We start from the raw sequence: 17,804 nt of genomic DNA, 5'->3' as shown, positions 1-17,804 counted from the left end.
ATCTAACCGATTTGGAAAGTTTGTAAATGTGTATTTGGAAATTTTCAGTGTTGACTTTAGCTAATTAGTTTCTAATTTTGTGGCAATTCATTATGGATAAAATCTGTTAATATATTCTTCATTTATTGATATTATTTGTTTTCATAATTTTAGAACGTCCAAAATATTTCCATAATTTTTTCAGTTTATTTACACGAATATACTGTAAATCATCTTTGTATTTACAATGCATTACGATGAAACAGTTGGTATTAACTGTAAATCAACGCCATATTTACAATACTGGATAAGAATAATTCACCAGAACCGAAATCTCAGCAAATTCACAATCACTGAAACAAATCTCATACATTTAAAACCACCAGCAATTCCGATGAAGAAGAAGAAGAAGAAGAAGAGAGAAAAAAAAATGAAGGATCATCATAATACAAGAAATCCTGTAATCCCTCCACCAATCCAATCCGATAGGCACAACCCGTTTTCCGTCACCATCGATGAGCGTCGGCCGATGTTGCAGAGGGTTGGCGAGTGTAAAAGCCGATGTTGCAGAGGGTGGAGCGTCGGCCGATGTTGCAGAACGTTGATTTTGTTTTTATCTGTTGTGTAGAGATAAAGAGAGAGTATAGATATCTGCATTAATGGAGTTTTAAATGCTCCCTCAATTTTTGCGAGTAGTTATGGCCGAATATTTTGTTTTCTATTTGAATTAATGGGCTGAAAATAATGAGCGAGAATTTTGCTAGAGTTATTTGAGGTCATTCACGTCTTTTAACATACTGTAAATAGATTGTTGTGGCTATTGACATGAAATTAACAGAAGGTTGGCTAAAACTAAAACCCTTATAACAGTGTCACTATATACCTATATAACCCATAAAAAAAATAACATAAATTCAAACCGCATCAATTAATTGATTGTGTGAATAATGCATGTTTGTATGTTTTATATATGTCATATTCATATACTTAAATATATGTTTCGTGGGCTTAAAATATATATCAGCTTTTCTCATATTAATTATAAATATATTTAATATGATTAGGATAGTTACTTAATTAAAGGGTAATCTAGCAACGTAGCCAATTTCAAACATGATTTTAAAGATGTAGTCAACGTTTGGTAAATTTTGTAATCTAGCCATTTACAGAAATAAACGATTAGAAAATATCGAAAATACCTTTATGTAACATAAATCATAGAAACCAAATACTAGCCAACGTTTCAGCCAACCAAAGTTTATCGTGCGTAAAATAAACGGAAATTAACTGAAATTAACAAAGCAGCGGAGATTAACCAAAAAATTAGAAAGAAATAAACGTTCAATAACCAACTTTGCCAAATATAGAATTTTTTTAAAATTCTAAATATATACACGTGTATTAACTTCGAAAATTCGTATTGAAATCTGATCGGCTTGTGAATAACACCGTATTAAATGCGTATTAAAGGAAACGAAAAAAATATCAATTGATAACACCATCGACCTCTACCTGCACATATGTAAATTTATCATAATTAACAGAAATTAACAAAGCAGCGGAGATTAACAAAAAATTAGAAAGAAATATGAAAACACTCAATAACAAACTTTGCCAAATATAGAATTTTTTTTAAAATTCTAAATATATGCACGTGTATTAACTTCGAAAATTTTGGTTGATCAAACGTGGCTACAAGTTTTGTAAGCAAATTCTAGTATATGATATTATAGTAATTAACATCTTACATAATTAAGACACGTCATCATTTTTTGCTAGAGTGAAAATTTGGACGAAACGTTGGTTATATTACAATTTCAACGTTTCAGGTGGCTTAGTTCGACTAATTTTTCTTAATTAAATGGTGGACTTTGTAAAAAAAAAAACTGGTAAATGTTAAGCTAAGAAGGTACTTAAGGGGGCTTATGCCCTCCTTCCCTATTAAAAGTCAATCATTTTTGTTGACTTTCAACTTATTATTGACATGGTGGTATTTATTTTGCCGTATTCTTCGATTTTACGCTTTGAGTCTTTATTTATTTTGGTTTTATTTTTCTCCTCTTCTTGACCCATTTCTGGCGTGACAGACACCTTGATTTAATTTACGGATGAGTACAATATATTTGTTGTTTTGATTTTTCACAGATATCTTTTTTATTACAATTTCAAGATTGTGTATGATTCGCAACTTTATCTTAACAATTCATTTTTACTATATTCAGTTTAATGTTTAGCACACATTGATGCTTAATTTGTCAAAGAGTGTTTGTAATGGTAGTATAGTAAGTATTGTTGATCAATTATGTTTACAATGTATTTATAAATGGCCAGACTTTAATTTTAATCCTCTATGATCGGTATTATAGATTTATAGTTTATTTATTTGGTCTATAACAGTATAACTAAATAAATAAATGTTTGGTTTTAAATAATATGAGTATTTAATGTTATATGCAGTGCCTTATCCATTTTATTTTAAGTAAAGCGTAAGAGTCCAGAATTTATAGAAATTATGCTCTTAAATGCTCATATCATCGACAAACGCTGAACCTATAGGGAAAATTCTTAATATCATAAACTTTGACGATTGATATATTGGATTCGAATATATTGTAAAGCTCGTCAATATGGGAAGTTTTACAGGGAAACGAGAAAGAGGAAATCATATATGATTTGATCATAAAAATTCGACTAGGACAGAACGAGCACTAATTAAATAATGGATAAGGCGATTCATGGAAATACAATTTTTCTAAAAATATACAAAAGAATAGACGATCGACGTTATTTATTCGTTTCCGACGTACGTACGACCAAGGCTTCATGGCGAAGAAAGAGCGAATCAATGACGGTTCTTCGCGCATTTAGCGAAGCAGATATTGGTTATGGACGTGTCATCTGTGAAAAAACAGTGATGATAGTCATTAGAATCGGTAGTAGAAAACAGTGAGAAAAAGTTAATTATTAGGATGTGCATATATATATATTTATATATACCCAGTAGAAATTGATTATTGTTGGCTGTGATCTGATTTGCACAGTGGAGAGCGCAAGGGAGGTTTTGGCCTCTGAGAGTTTTGGCCATGCAATACCCTCCGATGGCGGCGAAACAGCCGTAGATCAACGGTGGGAATCGCAGATTAAAGCAAACGCAGAACTTTCCGGCGACACAGTCAACGAACTTGGCACTCCCTCTCAGAAGCCTCTTGATGGGCGGGCTTGCGTGGATATGCTCTATCACTCTCATCGTCATGTTTTGCTTCATCAGATTTGGGCACCCCAAAAAGGAGTTCACCGGCTCTGCTGACTCATCACCGTCTCCGACGACCTTCCGAGACGAAAATGTTGGAGTTATAAGAGCAAAGATGAGAGTTACCACTAAAACCACCATCTTCGTGCTCACAATCGATGTCGCGGCCATGATGATAATATTATATGTTTATATTTGGCTACTACGCGTATATACTAGTGATATATCTATATCTCTAGTGCCACTCGTGCTTTACTTGTGTCTCCCAATCATTGTCTTAGAGGCTCTATTTATAATCAATCAAGGGCACTACTTTTTGCCATATGTCTTCACATAGTAACTTCATTTACATGATATGTGTACATTGTTACTGCTCAGAATATTTGAGATATTTGCATTTTCACTCATATTTCCTACCATTTTTAATTTATTCTATACACTAAAAATAGCTATATAAATACACATACATGTTTGCCATATATAACTGAATACAGTGGCCAAATACTAGTTGGAATGTCCAAATCAAGGAATGGCATTGGACATTGCCGTATTTTTGGATTCATGAATCATGGAAGATGAATATGGCAAAAGGAATATTTGGCTTCATGTTTGGGGATATTCTTCAGATATGAAATTTTATCTAGCGATGATTGTGTCTCTCATCTTCTAAAGATATACACATGATGTCCACATGATTAAGATGAGCATATATATATATATATATATATATATATATATATATATATATATATATATATATATATATATCTGAAAGTGTTTTTAACAATAGAAATATATATATATATATGAAATGGATAATGTCAATTTGAATTGATTAACAATATACGTCAAATGATAAGGTTTCTTTCTGGGAAAAACACTCATTGAATTGATTGTTAATAGGATTATTTACAACAATGCCCCTTCAACTCCTGCACGTGTAACACTATGTACTCTCAATTTGAAAATCATATACAGCCAACTTTAAAATCTTGCATCGTAACAAACAAAGTCCTTCCGTCACATATTTTTGACGGACGTTGGGTGTGTAGTCACGTTTTTAGCACGTGACAAAGGGAAATATCAAAATACCCCTATCGTTAAAGAGAAGTTTAAAAAAAAACCTTAGTTCATCTTCTCCTTCAATCTTCTTCTTGGAACCCGTCTGCAACTAGAGTCTTCGAGAGAGCCAAATACTTCCGGCAAGAGTTGTTTTGGCAGAGAGAGCAAGCGGTGCAGAGCAGCGGAGAGGGAAGCGAATCGGGTTTTGATCGGCGGGTTGTTGTTTCCATTGACTATTTTGCCGAAGCAAGTCATCTATCCGGTGAGCTCCGAAATGGCGCAAAGAGAGGATTTGGAAGTGGCAAACGAAGAGTGATGAGATTTCGGTCGAGATTTTCAAATCGCTAGAGTTCAGTCCGAAGAAGAGTAGACCGTCGTCTCTTGTATCGCCCCAGGTGATCCGTATCCTGCGACGATGTTCTTGAAGGTCGTGGTTTGGTTCAGTGTCAGGGTTTCGACAGTGATTTGGTTCAGGGTTTTGACTATTTTCCAACAGTCAATGGTACCGTAATTGTTCTTGGACTAGTACGGCCCTTTGATCGCGCACAAGTGGAACTTCCCGACAGCGATGGCGGAGTAGGCAGTGGCTCTGAACTCCTGAAGGACGAGGAGATCGTCGGAGGCTTCGGTACGGGGTCCAGCAGAACGCTTGAAAGGTGTTCGACGAAATGCCGCAGAGAAAACCTTCACCGCCGGAGAGCGCGAACATGGCGGGATTTCGCCGAGGTTTTGATCGGGGTCCAACAAAACGCCTGAGACATTTTCGACGACACCGCTGAAAGCTTCTCTTTTTCTGAAACAAAAGCTTGTACGAAAGACATTGGCTGATCTTTTTTCTGGGCATATTGCGGACCAACAACAGCCTAATGGATGATTATTGCGGGGAATATATTATGACCAAAGTGAATAGCCAACTGGCCGAGAAATGAGTTAAATAAGTTTTAAAAATTAAACATGTTTTTTTGTCGGATTTAAAAATTAAACACGTGTTTGTGTGTTTTTTTATTTAACTTATATAGAGTGCCAATGCCAATTAAATGATTTAGGCCCAACTACTCTTCAAGGTCAATTAGATTGATTTCTCTTTCTCTTTCTTTAAAATGCGATTAAAATAAAAAATAAAAAAAAAAAAAAAACAAATAATTGGCTACGTAGCCATCTTAAACACTAACAATTTGGTTTTAGCCAACTTTTCGTTAATTTCCCATAAATAACTATCTTGCTTACGTGACATCTTATTAATTGAATTAGTTTTACACCTTTGCCCTTATTTATTATTCCCGCTAATTGAATATATGTAGTTTTTTTAATTTTGAATCTAACTCATTTGGAAAGATTGTTAATGTGTATTTGGAGTGGAAATTTTCAGCGTTGACTTTAGCTAATTAGTTTCTATTTTCGTGGCAATTCATTATGGATAAAATCTGTTAATATATTCTTCATTTATTGATATCATTTGTTTTCATAATTTTAGAACGTCCAAAATATTTTCAGAATTTTTTTTCAGTTTATTTACACGAATATACTGTTAATCATCTTTGTATTTACAATGCATTACGATGAAACAATTGGTATTAACTGTAAATCAACGTCGTATTTACAATACTGGATAAGAATTCACCAGAACCAAAATCTCAGCAAATTCACAATCACTGAAACAAATCTCATACACTCAAAACCACCAACAATTCCGGTGAAGAAGAAGAAGAAGAAGCAGAAGAAGAAGAATGAAAGATCATCATAATACAAGAAATCTTGTAATCCCTCCACCAATCCAATCCGATAGGCACAACCCGTTTTCCGTCATCATCGACGAGCGTCGGCCGATGTTGCAGAGGGTGGACGAGTGTCGGAGCCGATGTTGCAGAGGGTGGAGTGTCGGTCGATGTTGCAGAGCGTTGATTTTGTTTTTAGTATAGATATCTGCATTAATGGAGTTTTAAAAGCTCTCTCAATTTGTGCGAGTATTTATGGCTGAATATTTTGTTTTCTATTTGAATTAATGGGCTGAAAATAACGAGCGGGAATTTGGCTAGAGTTATTTGAGGTCATTCACGTCTTTCAACATGTTGTAAATAGATTGCTGTGGCTATTAACATGAAATTAACAAAATGTTGGCTAAAACTAAAATCCTTATAACAGTGTGGTTATATACATATATAACCCATTAAAAAAAATAACAGAAATACAAACCGCATCAATTAATTGATTGTGTGAATAATGCATGTTTGTATGTTTTATATATGTCATATTCATATTGTTAAATATATGTTTCGTGGGCTAAAAATATATATAAGCTTTTCTCATATTAATTATAAATCTATTTAATATGATTAGGATAGTTAATTGATTAAATGGTGGACTTTGTAAAAAAAAACTGGTAAATGTTAAGCTAAGAAGGTACTTAAGCGGGCTTATGCCCTCCTTCCCTATTAAAAGTCAATCGTTTTTGTTGACTTTCAACTTATTTTTGACATGGTGGTATTTATTTTGCCGTATTCTTTGATTTTACGCTTTGAGTCTTTATTTATTTTGGTTTTCTTTTTCTCCTCTTCTTGACCCATTTCTGGCGTGACAGACACCTTGATTTAATTTACGGATAAGTACAATATATTTGTTGTTTTGATTTTTCACAGATATCTTTTTTATTACAATTTCAAGATTGTGTATGATTCACAACTTTATCTTAACATTTCAGTTTTTTACTATATTCAGTTTAATGTTTAGCACAGATTGATGCTTAATTTGTCAAAGAGTGTTTGTAATGGTAGTATAGTAAGTATTGTTAATCAATTATGTATACAATGTATTTATAAATGGCCAGACTTTAATTTTAATCCTCTAGGTATTATGGATTTATAGTTTATTTATTTTGTCTATAACAGTATAACTAAATAAATAAATGTTTGGTTTTAAATAATATGAGTGTTTAATGTTATATGCAGTGCCTTATCCATTTTATTTTAAGTAAAGCGTAAGAGTCCAGAATTTATAGAAATTATGCTCTTAAATGCTCATATCATCGACAAACGCTGAACCTATAGGGCAAATTCTTAATATCATAACTTTGACGATTGATATATTGGATTCGAATATATTGTAAAGCTCGTCAATATGGGAAGTTTAACAGGGAAACGGAAAGAGGAAATCATATATGATTTTATCATAAAAATTCGATTAGGACAGAACGAGCATTAACTAAATAATGGATAAGGCGATTCATGGAAATACAATTTTTTCTAAAAATATACAAAAGAATAGACGATCGACGTTATTTATTCGTTTCCGACGTACGTACGGCCAAGGCTTCATGGCGAAGAAAGAGCGAATCAATGACGGTTCTTCGCGCATTTAGCGAAGCAGATATTGGTTATGGACGTGTCATCTGTGAAAAAACAGTGATGATAGTCATTAGAATCGGTAGTAGAAAACAGTGAGAAAAAGTTAATTATTAGGATGTGCATATATATATATATATATATATATATATATATATATATATATATATATATTTATATATACCCAGTAGAAATTGATTATTGTTGGCTGTGATCTGATTTGCACAGTGGAGAACGCAAGGGAGGTTTTGGCCTCTGAGAGTTTTGGCCATGCAATACCCTCCGATGGCGGCGAAACAGCCGTAGATCAACGGTGGGAATCGCAGATTAAAGCAAACGCAGAACTTTCCGGCGACACAGTCAACGAACTTGGCACTCCCTCTCAGAAGCCTCTTGATGGGCGGGCTTGCGTGGATATGCTCTATCACTCTCATCGTCATGTTTTGCTTCATCAGATTTGGGCACCCCAAAAAGGAGTTCACCGGCTCTGCTGACTCATCACCGTCTCCGACGACCTTCCGAGACGAAAATGTTGGAGTTATAAGAGCAAAGATGAGAGTTACCACTAAAACCACCATCTTCGTGCTCACAATCGATGTCGCGGCCATGATGATAATATTATATGTTTATCTTTGGCTACTACGTGTATATATGCTAGTGATATATCTATATCTCTAGTGCCACTCGTGCTTTACTTGTGTCTCCCAATCATTGTCTTAGAGGCTCTATTTATAATCAATCAAGGGCACTACTTTTTGCCATATGGCTTCACATAGTAACTTCATTTACATGATATGTGTACATTGTTACTGCTCAGAATATTTGAGATATTTGCATTTTCACTCATATTTCCTACCATTTTTAATTTATTCTATACACTAAAAATAGCTATATAAATACACATACATGTTTGCCATATATAACTGAATACAGCGGCCAAATACTAGTTGGAATGTCCAAATCAAGGGATGGCATTGGACATTGCCGTATTTTTGGATTCATGAATCATGGAAGATGAATATGGCAAAAGGAATATTTGGCTTCATGTTTGGGGATATTCTTCAGATATGAAATTTTACCTAGTGATCATTGTGTCTCTCATCTTCTAAAGATATACACATGATGTCCACATGATTAAGATTTACGGCTTTTTTTGTAGGACATTGGAAGAGCAATTATTAAAATTTCATATCCGAACAATATCCCAAAATTAACATGAACCCAACAATATTCTTTTTGCCATATTCATCATACATTATTCATAAATCCACACTAATAATGATTTAAGATAACCATCCAAACATTTACGGCTTATTTACTAGGACATTGGAAGAGCAATTATTAAAATTTCATATCCGAAGAATATCCCAAAATTAACATGAAGCCAACAATATTCCTTTTGCCATACTCATCTTACATGATTCATGAATCCAAAAATACATGTAAATACCACACTAATAATAGTTAATGTGATACTTGCAGATCTATATTCAAAAGGAGTTGGACATTTCAAATAGCATTTGGCCGCTGTATTACTTATGGATAACATGCATCTATATTTATATAGCTATTTTTAGAGTATAGAATAAATTAAAAATGGTAGGAAATATGAGTGAAAATGCAAATATCCGAAAATATTCTGAGTGATAATTTATCTTCCCTGTAAATGAATTAACGATGTGAAGCCATGGTAAAAAGTTGTGCCCTTGATTGATTATAAATAGAGCCTCACAAACACTGATTGGGAGACACAAGTAAAGCACGAGTGGCACTAGAGATATAGATATATCACTAGTATATACACGTAGTAGCCAAATATAAACATATAATTACACACATATCATCATGGCGTCATCGATTGTGAGCATGAAGATGGTGGTTTTAGTGGTAACTCTCATTGCTCTCATAAGTCCAACATTTTCATCTCGGACCCAAGGAAAAGTTGTCGGAGACGGTGATGAGTCAGCGGTGGTGCCGGTGAACTCGTTGTTGGAGTGCCCAAATCTGTTTAAGGAAAACATGACGGAGAGAGTGATAAAGCACATCCACGCAAGCCCTCACATCAAAAAGCTGCTGAGAGGGAGTGCCAAATTCATTGACTGTGTCGCCGGAAAGTTCTGCGTTTGCTTCAAACTGCGATTCCCACCGTTGATCTACGGCTGTTTCGCCTCCATCGGAGGGTATTGCATGGCCAAAGTCCTCAGAGGACATGACATCGCTTGTGCTCTTCACTGTGCTAATCAAATCACCGCCAACAATAATCAACTACTACTTGGTATAGTATATATATATATACATATCTATGCACATCCTAATTAATTAACTTCTTCTCAATTTATTTTCTTTTTCCGATTCTAACGATCATCACTTTTTTTATTTTTCGCAGATGACATGTCCATAACCAATATCTGCTTCTCCAAATGCGTGAAGAAAAATGGTCATTGATTCGCTCATTCGTCGCCACCATATCCATGAAGTGATGAAGACTTGATTGGACGTCGGAAACAAATAAATAACGTCGTCTATTCTTTTGTATATTTTTAAGAAGATATTGTATTTCCATGCATCGCCTAGCTTATTTAATGCCTCAATGTATCCGAATGGAATTTAATGATCAAATCATATATGATTCCTCTTTTCTTTTCCCAACAAATTTGCCATCGACCGTACCGGCCAATTGTCAAACATGAGCAGCTACAACCAATCATGGCTACAACTACATATAGTCAAATATTTAATCTTTGTCGATGATATTATATTTGAACACAAAGTCTCACCAAATATATATATATATATATATATATATATATATATATATATATATATATATATATATATATCTAATTATCTGAAAGTGTTTTTAACAATAGAAATATATATATGAAATGGATAATGCCAATTTGAATTGATTAACAATATACTTCAAATGGATAAGGTTTCTTTCTATGAGGGAAAAACACTCATTGAATTGATAGATAATACTTTCAGATAGACGTTATTTATAGTGCCATTATAAATACTTATTAATGACAAATGTAAACATGACTTTAAAGACAAATGATAAATACCAAACTTACTATATTGTTTATGTTATATTAAAAATAAATTGTGACAAATAAAATGATGAATATCTAGTGTACGCTTGAATAAGAATTGGGGCATATTTTGTTTAAAATACTTGGAATTACAATTTAGGTTTGAAACAAAAGGTTGTACGAAGTCGTTGGCCGATCTTTTTTTTTTGGGGATATTGCGGACCAACAACAGCCTAATGTATGATTATTGCGGGGTAAATATTCTGACCAAAGTGAATAGCCAACTGGCCGAGAAATGAGTTAAATAAGTTTTAAAAAATTAAACATGTTTTTTTTTATCGTATTTAAAAATTAAACATGTGTTTGTGTGTTTTTTTATAACTTATTTAGAGTGCCAATGCCAATCAATTGAGTTAGGCCCAACCACTCTTCAAGGTCAATTAGATTGATTTCTCTTTCTCTTTTTTTTTTTTTTAAATTGCGCGATAAAAGAAATAACAGAAATTCAAACCGCATCAATTAATTGCTTGTGTGAATAATGCATGTTTGTATGTTTTATATATGTCATATTCATATAGTTAAATATATGTTTCGTCGGCTTAAAATATATATCAGCTTTTCTCATATTAATTATAAATCTATTTAATATAATTAGGGTAGTTGGTTAATTAATTAAATGGTGAACTTTGTCAAAAAACTGATAAATGTTAAGCTAAGAAGGTGAAAAAAATGCTGACTTCCCATCTTCTTTAATTCAAAAAGCCAATGATATGACCATGTCCTTCGCTAAAGTCTATTTTAAATTTACATGCAAAGAACACAATAATTATAGTGATGCTAACATATCTACATCCGAAAGAGGAGGACATTCCCATATGTTTGTTGAAACGTGAATATATCGATACGCGCGGGTAATAATTGATTTTTCCAGGGATCTAAATAATAATATTATGTCGTAAACAGATATATATATATATATATATATATATATAAATATATGTAAATAAATAAATTATCAGTAATGTGATTATCTTGGTGTACTTAAAAGTTCATATAAACTAGGTAATATAAATGCTATGAAATAGACCAAGATATAGTAATCTAATAATAAAAACATATAAAAATAAATATTAAACACTAATTCCACTCATACTATATATTATTTACACCATACAATATAATTTAAAGTATCGAGTGTTTACCCATCCTATCGATGGCGCATTAGAGTGATCTGTTGATAAACCTAGTTGCAAGAACTAGCGGATAAGATGTAGTTTAATTTATTTTCTTTCAGATATCCCGATTAGCCTGAAAATTTAAGGGATAATAATATATACGTAAATGGAATATAATCATATATTAATATTGATACGCACAGATTTGCATAAATTTATCACAAATATATGCGACCTTAACTGTATGAATATTCCTTTACTAAATTTAAAGATAAGGATAGAATATTCTGTGTGCACATATCCTCTATATTAATTGCGAATAATAGCCAAGGAGTTTATTATTATCCGCTTGGCTTCGTTGATTATAAATAAGAGCCTCAAGAGCAATAGTTGAGGAAAGAGACGTAGAAAAGTGCCATTGCAACTTGCAAGTATATACAAGATCCATATACACATCCCTAGCAGTGAAATATAAATACAATGGCTACATCATCATCAGTGAGCGTGAAAACGGCGATGCTATTCTTAGCTTTGCTTGCTCTCATAAGTCCCACATTCTCATCATCACTCAAAAACCCTAACCCTACAAACGGTGATGGTTTCGATCAGTCTCCGGTATCACCGGACTGGTTGTTCGGATCAAAAAAATGCCCGAACATAATGAAGGAGCAGATGGCGGAGAGAGTTTTGAATCACATCCACGTCAGCAAAGGCATCAAAGATGTTCTGAGGTGGAACGTCAAGTTCATCAATTGCGTGGCTGCAAAGTTCTGCGTTTGCATGAAGCTGAGGTTCGAACCGCTGATCTTCGGCTGTTTCGCCGCCGTCGGAGGCTTCTGTATGGTCACCTCTCTCAAAGGCCTCGACACAGATTGCACTCTCGACTGTGTCAATCGCATCACTGCCAACAATCACCCACTTCTTGGTATATACATATACATATATACGATATATTATATACGTGCCATGCCTATGGATTCAATAATGTTTCTTTGTTTTGGATGGTTTTTTGCGACAGGTAACAACAAGGCAATATCAGATATCTGCTTCAGCAAATGCGCGAAGAAAGATTAATTAGACATCTCTGACGTCTCCGTAAACAAATAAGACAAATAATCCCATGTGTTATACTTATACGTAATCCGCCAATGCTTATCTTTTTTTTTTTAAAACGTGGACGGTACCACGAAATATTATAAATAAGAGCTCACTTGTGGCGGGAAAAAATGTGGTTACAAAAATATTACTTATCAAATAAACAGAAAAAAAGTAAAAAAATATAGATTACACAAGTTTTTTATGATATCTATATCTCGTGTCATCTTTTACAATCAAAGATTGAATATGAGTCGATAAACTATTAGAATTAAAAATAGTGAAACAATCTAAACAAAAACCAAGTTTACTAAGCGAGTCAACGATCATGTTCTCATTTCGATACATATGCTTGATGCAAACGTTCGTTACGGCTTTCGAGATCATGTTCCATTGACACCCAATATATCAAGGAGATTTAATTTACCAGTAAGAGAATCAATAAGGACTTTTGAATCGTTCTCAATGATAGTGATATCCGTCCAAAATTTCGAGAGGTTAAGAATGCTAATTATCAAATTTTCTGTCTCCACGTCCAGACTAATTCGTAGCCTTGATCGGACCTGCAAAACCACATATTATTAGTTATCCACTCAAATCATGTTTCAATTATACGCCTTTTAGGTACAAGCTAGCCATGCATGCATTTTCTGTTTGTTTATTTATACATCCACTCCAACCAAATTTTAATGTCATTAATACAAACTAATTTGCAAACTTGATTATTGAGAGAAGTTAATTATAGATAAAGGGATGTGATTTCGGATTTCATCGTCCAATTGGTCATATATTATCTGTCTCTATAAGTTCTCTGAATCAGTAGTCTGAGTGATATTGTGATATACATATGATCTAATAGTAATTGAATTCTTAATTCTTTGGAAAGGAAGCCTAATATTTGTTAAACTCTAAATATATAATTAATACAACATATATATAATATATGAAAATATCCTATCAACGCCCATCATTTGTATAGACTATTTCTTTTAGGGTCTATATGATTTTCATATTATTATATAGCTAATTTTTCGTAAATTTCAAGTAAATAATCGCGTCTATTTATTTACATGCGTAAATTTACGTACATACCCAACTATTACAAATTAGGCATATCACGTCATGTTTGTAGCAATTTATTTAAAATTTACGAAACATTGACTAATATAGAAATTTCAAACATTTTAGTTAGATAATTACCTAAACTCTTTTTTTTATCATATGAGTCCACTTTAAAATGTAATGAATGATAAAACCCGAAACATACTGTTCGTAGAACCTTGGAGATCTTCAGTGAAGAAATGATGATAATTTGATCTGAGGTATGCAAGTCTAAGTAGAATAGAAAACACTCTTGAAATTTTGTAGAATTGATATTCACTTTGTCCGGTGAGGCAGCTGGATTATACAGCCGTCATTGATGATCATGGAGGTCTATCTTCCTGTGTTACAAAGACAAAGACATTGTTAATTGATGGGATAGGATCCATGAGCAATACTCGACTTAATTATTGCATTGTACGAAGCTCTAAATCAGCCCCATCAAGATAATTCATGACATATTCACTTTGAAAGCAGGCTTTCAATTCCATAACACTACGTTCATATACTCTTAGTCATCTATTTCTTCACCTATGGTTACTACATCTTTTGTTATGAAAAATTTATCAAGAGCTCCTATTTAGAGTTAGCCAATTCGTCTAGTCTTTTTTTTCATATCCCGAAGTATATTTTCAACGAGACATGATTATTTTATGTTCTTACTTCTCATAAAGCAAATTAACACACCCAAAATAAAAAATAAAAAATCTAACTAATCTCAACTCGCTAAGAAAAAAATCAAAGCTCTTTAACATACTGAAATAATCATCAATCGACTCTAAGATACGTACGTAGTTATCATCATTCAACAATTACGATACGAAAATCGTACCAAGATTTTTCGAGTCATGAAGGTAGCACTGACTAAGTGGATCATGCATCAATCGCTGATCGTTGTGAAGCTTCTCAAGATGACGGAGATTATATTGTAAATTGATGTTTCATGGAGTACATTTTGATAAAAAAAAACAAAAAAAACAAAAAAAAAAACAAACAAAAAAAACAAAAAAAACAAAAACAAAAACAAAAACAAAAAATAAGTATTGTATATTGTTAAGCCGTTTTTATTTATTTAATATTTGTCGACACGTGGTCTGCTTTGAATAGTCTATTCTTGAATTGGCTCAAAATCACTATTCGAGATTTCAAATGATTCAAGAAAGTTTAGGACAAGGTCCAAAGCATCTGAGAGCTTTAGATGAATCTTTGGATCGTGTTTTGGGAAGAGAAATCACTCTTCAAGATTCCAAAATTTGGAGGAAGGCTAGAACAAGGTCTAACGCGCGCATCCAATATATATATATATATATATATATATATATATATATATATATATATATATATATATTGTGACACAGTCACACAAATGGTAAACACTCTACCCGATTACTACTTCAAATGAATAGTGCTTCTAATCAGGGAAAATATCATTGAATTGCTGGAATAAATTTTCAAATGGATAATGCTTGTATCTTACTGAAAATAATTTATAGAATTGATTATTAATGATTCAAATGGATAATGCTTGTCTTTTCCAGGGAAAAAATCTCATTGAATTGATAGATATATGATAGGGAAAAACTTGGTATTTAACTACTACAAATTTTGGCTTTCATTATTTTAGAATAGGGTTCATAAATTCAGGATGAGAAGAACATTTTAACACTAATGCGGACTTTTAGCAACCGAGATCATTATTATTATTATTATTATTATCGACGGTGAATTATGTGATAGACTGGCTTTGTATGTTTTATAAACAATGATTTATAATTAAAAAAAAAAAAAAATAGGGAGATAAAATATTATTGTATAAGGACATTGATTGTAGTAAGTCAACTGAAAAAAAGTTGGGCATCCACGTCCAAATACGGACAGGCTTTTGTCTGGGCTTATAAGATTGAAATTGGGCTTCAAAGAACCCAATACTACAGAAAAGAATATATGAAGACAAACTGAGAAGTAAATGACGCTATAAACGACGAGAAGATAATATAGGAGACAAGCTAACATGACGGAGTGTTGAAACTTAAAACAACCATCGTTTGTTACTCTTATATTTTTAATCATTCAACCATAAAATAAAATAAATATTTTCCGGATAAGTATTATGCATTTGAGAAACATTCTTTTGATTTGGACCATGAATAAATATCCATCGAGATTTATTACATAATTTAAATATACGTCTTAAAAATAAATTATATTGTTTAAATAGATATGTGTTGATAGTGATAATACATTTGACATCACTTGCCACCATACATATTTTTATTTATTTTCTTCATGCAAGTTCCTTCGCGCATTTTCCGTAGCAGAGATCGGATATCGCCTTGCCGTCTGTCACATCACAACACAACAGCAATTAAATTAAAGCTAAAATAATCATCACTTACTCAATTAAATCCTTAATTGAAATGTTTTTTTTTTCTTTTTTTAAATAATCAATCATATACCAAGACGTTGATTGTTGGCGTTGACGTTGACCATGTGATTGACACAAGCGAGAGCGCAGTCCGACACGCGTCCCTTAAGGGCGCGTACCATGCAATACCCTCCGACGACGCCGAAACAGCTGACCACTAAGGGCTCGACACGTAGCATGAAGCACTTGCAGAACTTCCCTGCGACGCAGTCCACGAAAACCGCGCTGTCTCTTAGCACGGTCTTGACTTTCTCGGTGGCGTTGACGTGCTCGATCACTTTCTCCGCCATCTTCTGCTTCAACATGTTCGGACATTTGAATCTCAGCTTCATCTTGTTCTCCGGCGTCGTTTTCCGACTAGACTCGCCGGAACCGCCGTCTGTGGCGGTGGTGGTTTCGACCGATGAGAATGTTGGAGTGCTCATCATCGTGAGAGCAAGAAGAGCTACCAGAAGTACAACGCTATTAAAAGATGTCGCCATTATGAATTTAATTCTTGTAGTATATCAGTAGTGGTATTTGTGTTTGTAATACTGTATATATGTTTTTGACTCAAAAAGGTTGAACCTATTTATAATAAATCAAGGGTGTGTTTTTTATGGGATTGCGGATCTTTGTGTGTTTGATAGTAAATGGCTTGCCTCAAACACTTGTACGAAGATTTTGAGAGATTTTTTAGCACAAATAAATGGATTTGAATTAAGGGCTGGTTTTTTTTTTTTTTTTCTTTCTCTATAGAGTAAAGATGACCATATTTGTTGCACAAACTGCCTTGGCTTTTAAAGCTTACAAATTGCTCCTAATTATCCTTATTCATATTTTGCTTCTAATTTATATCAAATAGTCACTCTACTAAGTAGTAAGGAATAGGAAATTGGCGGTGGTGGTTTAAAAATTTGATAGCTATTTTATTAAAAATTAGAAGAGATAATTAATTTTTATACAAAAATACTCTTTCACGGCTGTTTTTTTATTTCAGCCAAAAAATTTTAAAATCATTCACGAAATATTGAATTTATATCACAAAATTATGAATGATACTATAATTTTGAACGTTTATTTAGTAATATATCTTTCAAATTTTAAATTTTAGTTAATTTTGAGAAAAACGACATGAGATTAGTCATATTTATGTCAAAATATCTAAGAAATAAAAATTACATTTTTTACATATAATTATGTCTTTGAAAGAAAAAAAAAAGTGTGTGAGTAGACATATGCGAATTAATTGTATTTAGCTATGTAGTTAATTATAAAAAGTTTAATAGGTATAAATCAAATTTTTTTCACCAAAACACTTATATTTTTTTTATATAATTAAACTTTGTAGTTATTTTTGGTATT

The 17,804-nt window shown here is 32.9% G+C and overlaps 2 protein-coding genes across 2 annotated transcripts; both read right to left on the bottom strand.

Annotated features, from left to right (window-relative positions):
* Positions 1 to 7,545: 7,545 nt before the first annotated feature.
* Positions 7,546 to 8,237, bottom strand: LOC149386670 (uncharacterized). The gene is made up of 2 exons (XM_089626540.1): positions 7,814 to 8,237; positions 7,546 to 7,676 (listed from the first exon to the last, which is right to left on the bottom strand). Exons 1-2 carry the CDS (start codon positions 8,235 to 8,237, stop codon positions 7,621 to 7,623), a joined length of 480 nt encoding a protein of 159 aa, XP_089482666.1. The 3' UTR covers positions 7,546 to 7,620.
* A 7,842-nt stretch (positions 8,238 to 16,079) lies between these two features.
* Positions 16,080 to 17,224, bottom strand: LOC149386669 (uncharacterized). Its single transcript, XM_089626782.1, has 2 exons — positions 16,492 to 17,224; positions 16,080 to 16,375 (listed from the first exon to the last, which is right to left on the bottom strand). Exons 1-2 carry the CDS (start codon positions 16,940 to 16,942, stop codon positions 16,320 to 16,322), a joined length of 507 nt encoding a protein of 168 aa, XP_089482908.1. The 5' UTR covers positions 16,943 to 17,224; the 3' UTR covers positions 16,080 to 16,319.
* Between the last annotated feature and the right edge of the window lie 580 nt (positions 17,225 to 17,804).

The sequence above is a fragment of the Urtica dioica genome, chromosome 9, assembly GCF_054948205.1.
Source record: "Urtica dioica subsp. dioica isolate 48M chromosome 9, U.dioica_male_clone48M_v1_H2, whole genome shotgun sequence".
Taxonomy (NCBI): Eukaryota; Viridiplantae; Streptophyta; class Magnoliopsida; order Rosales; family Urticaceae; genus Urtica; species Urtica dioica.
The sequence above is the reverse complement of the archived record's forward strand: the minus strand, read 5'-3'. Positions and strand labels throughout refer to the sequence as shown.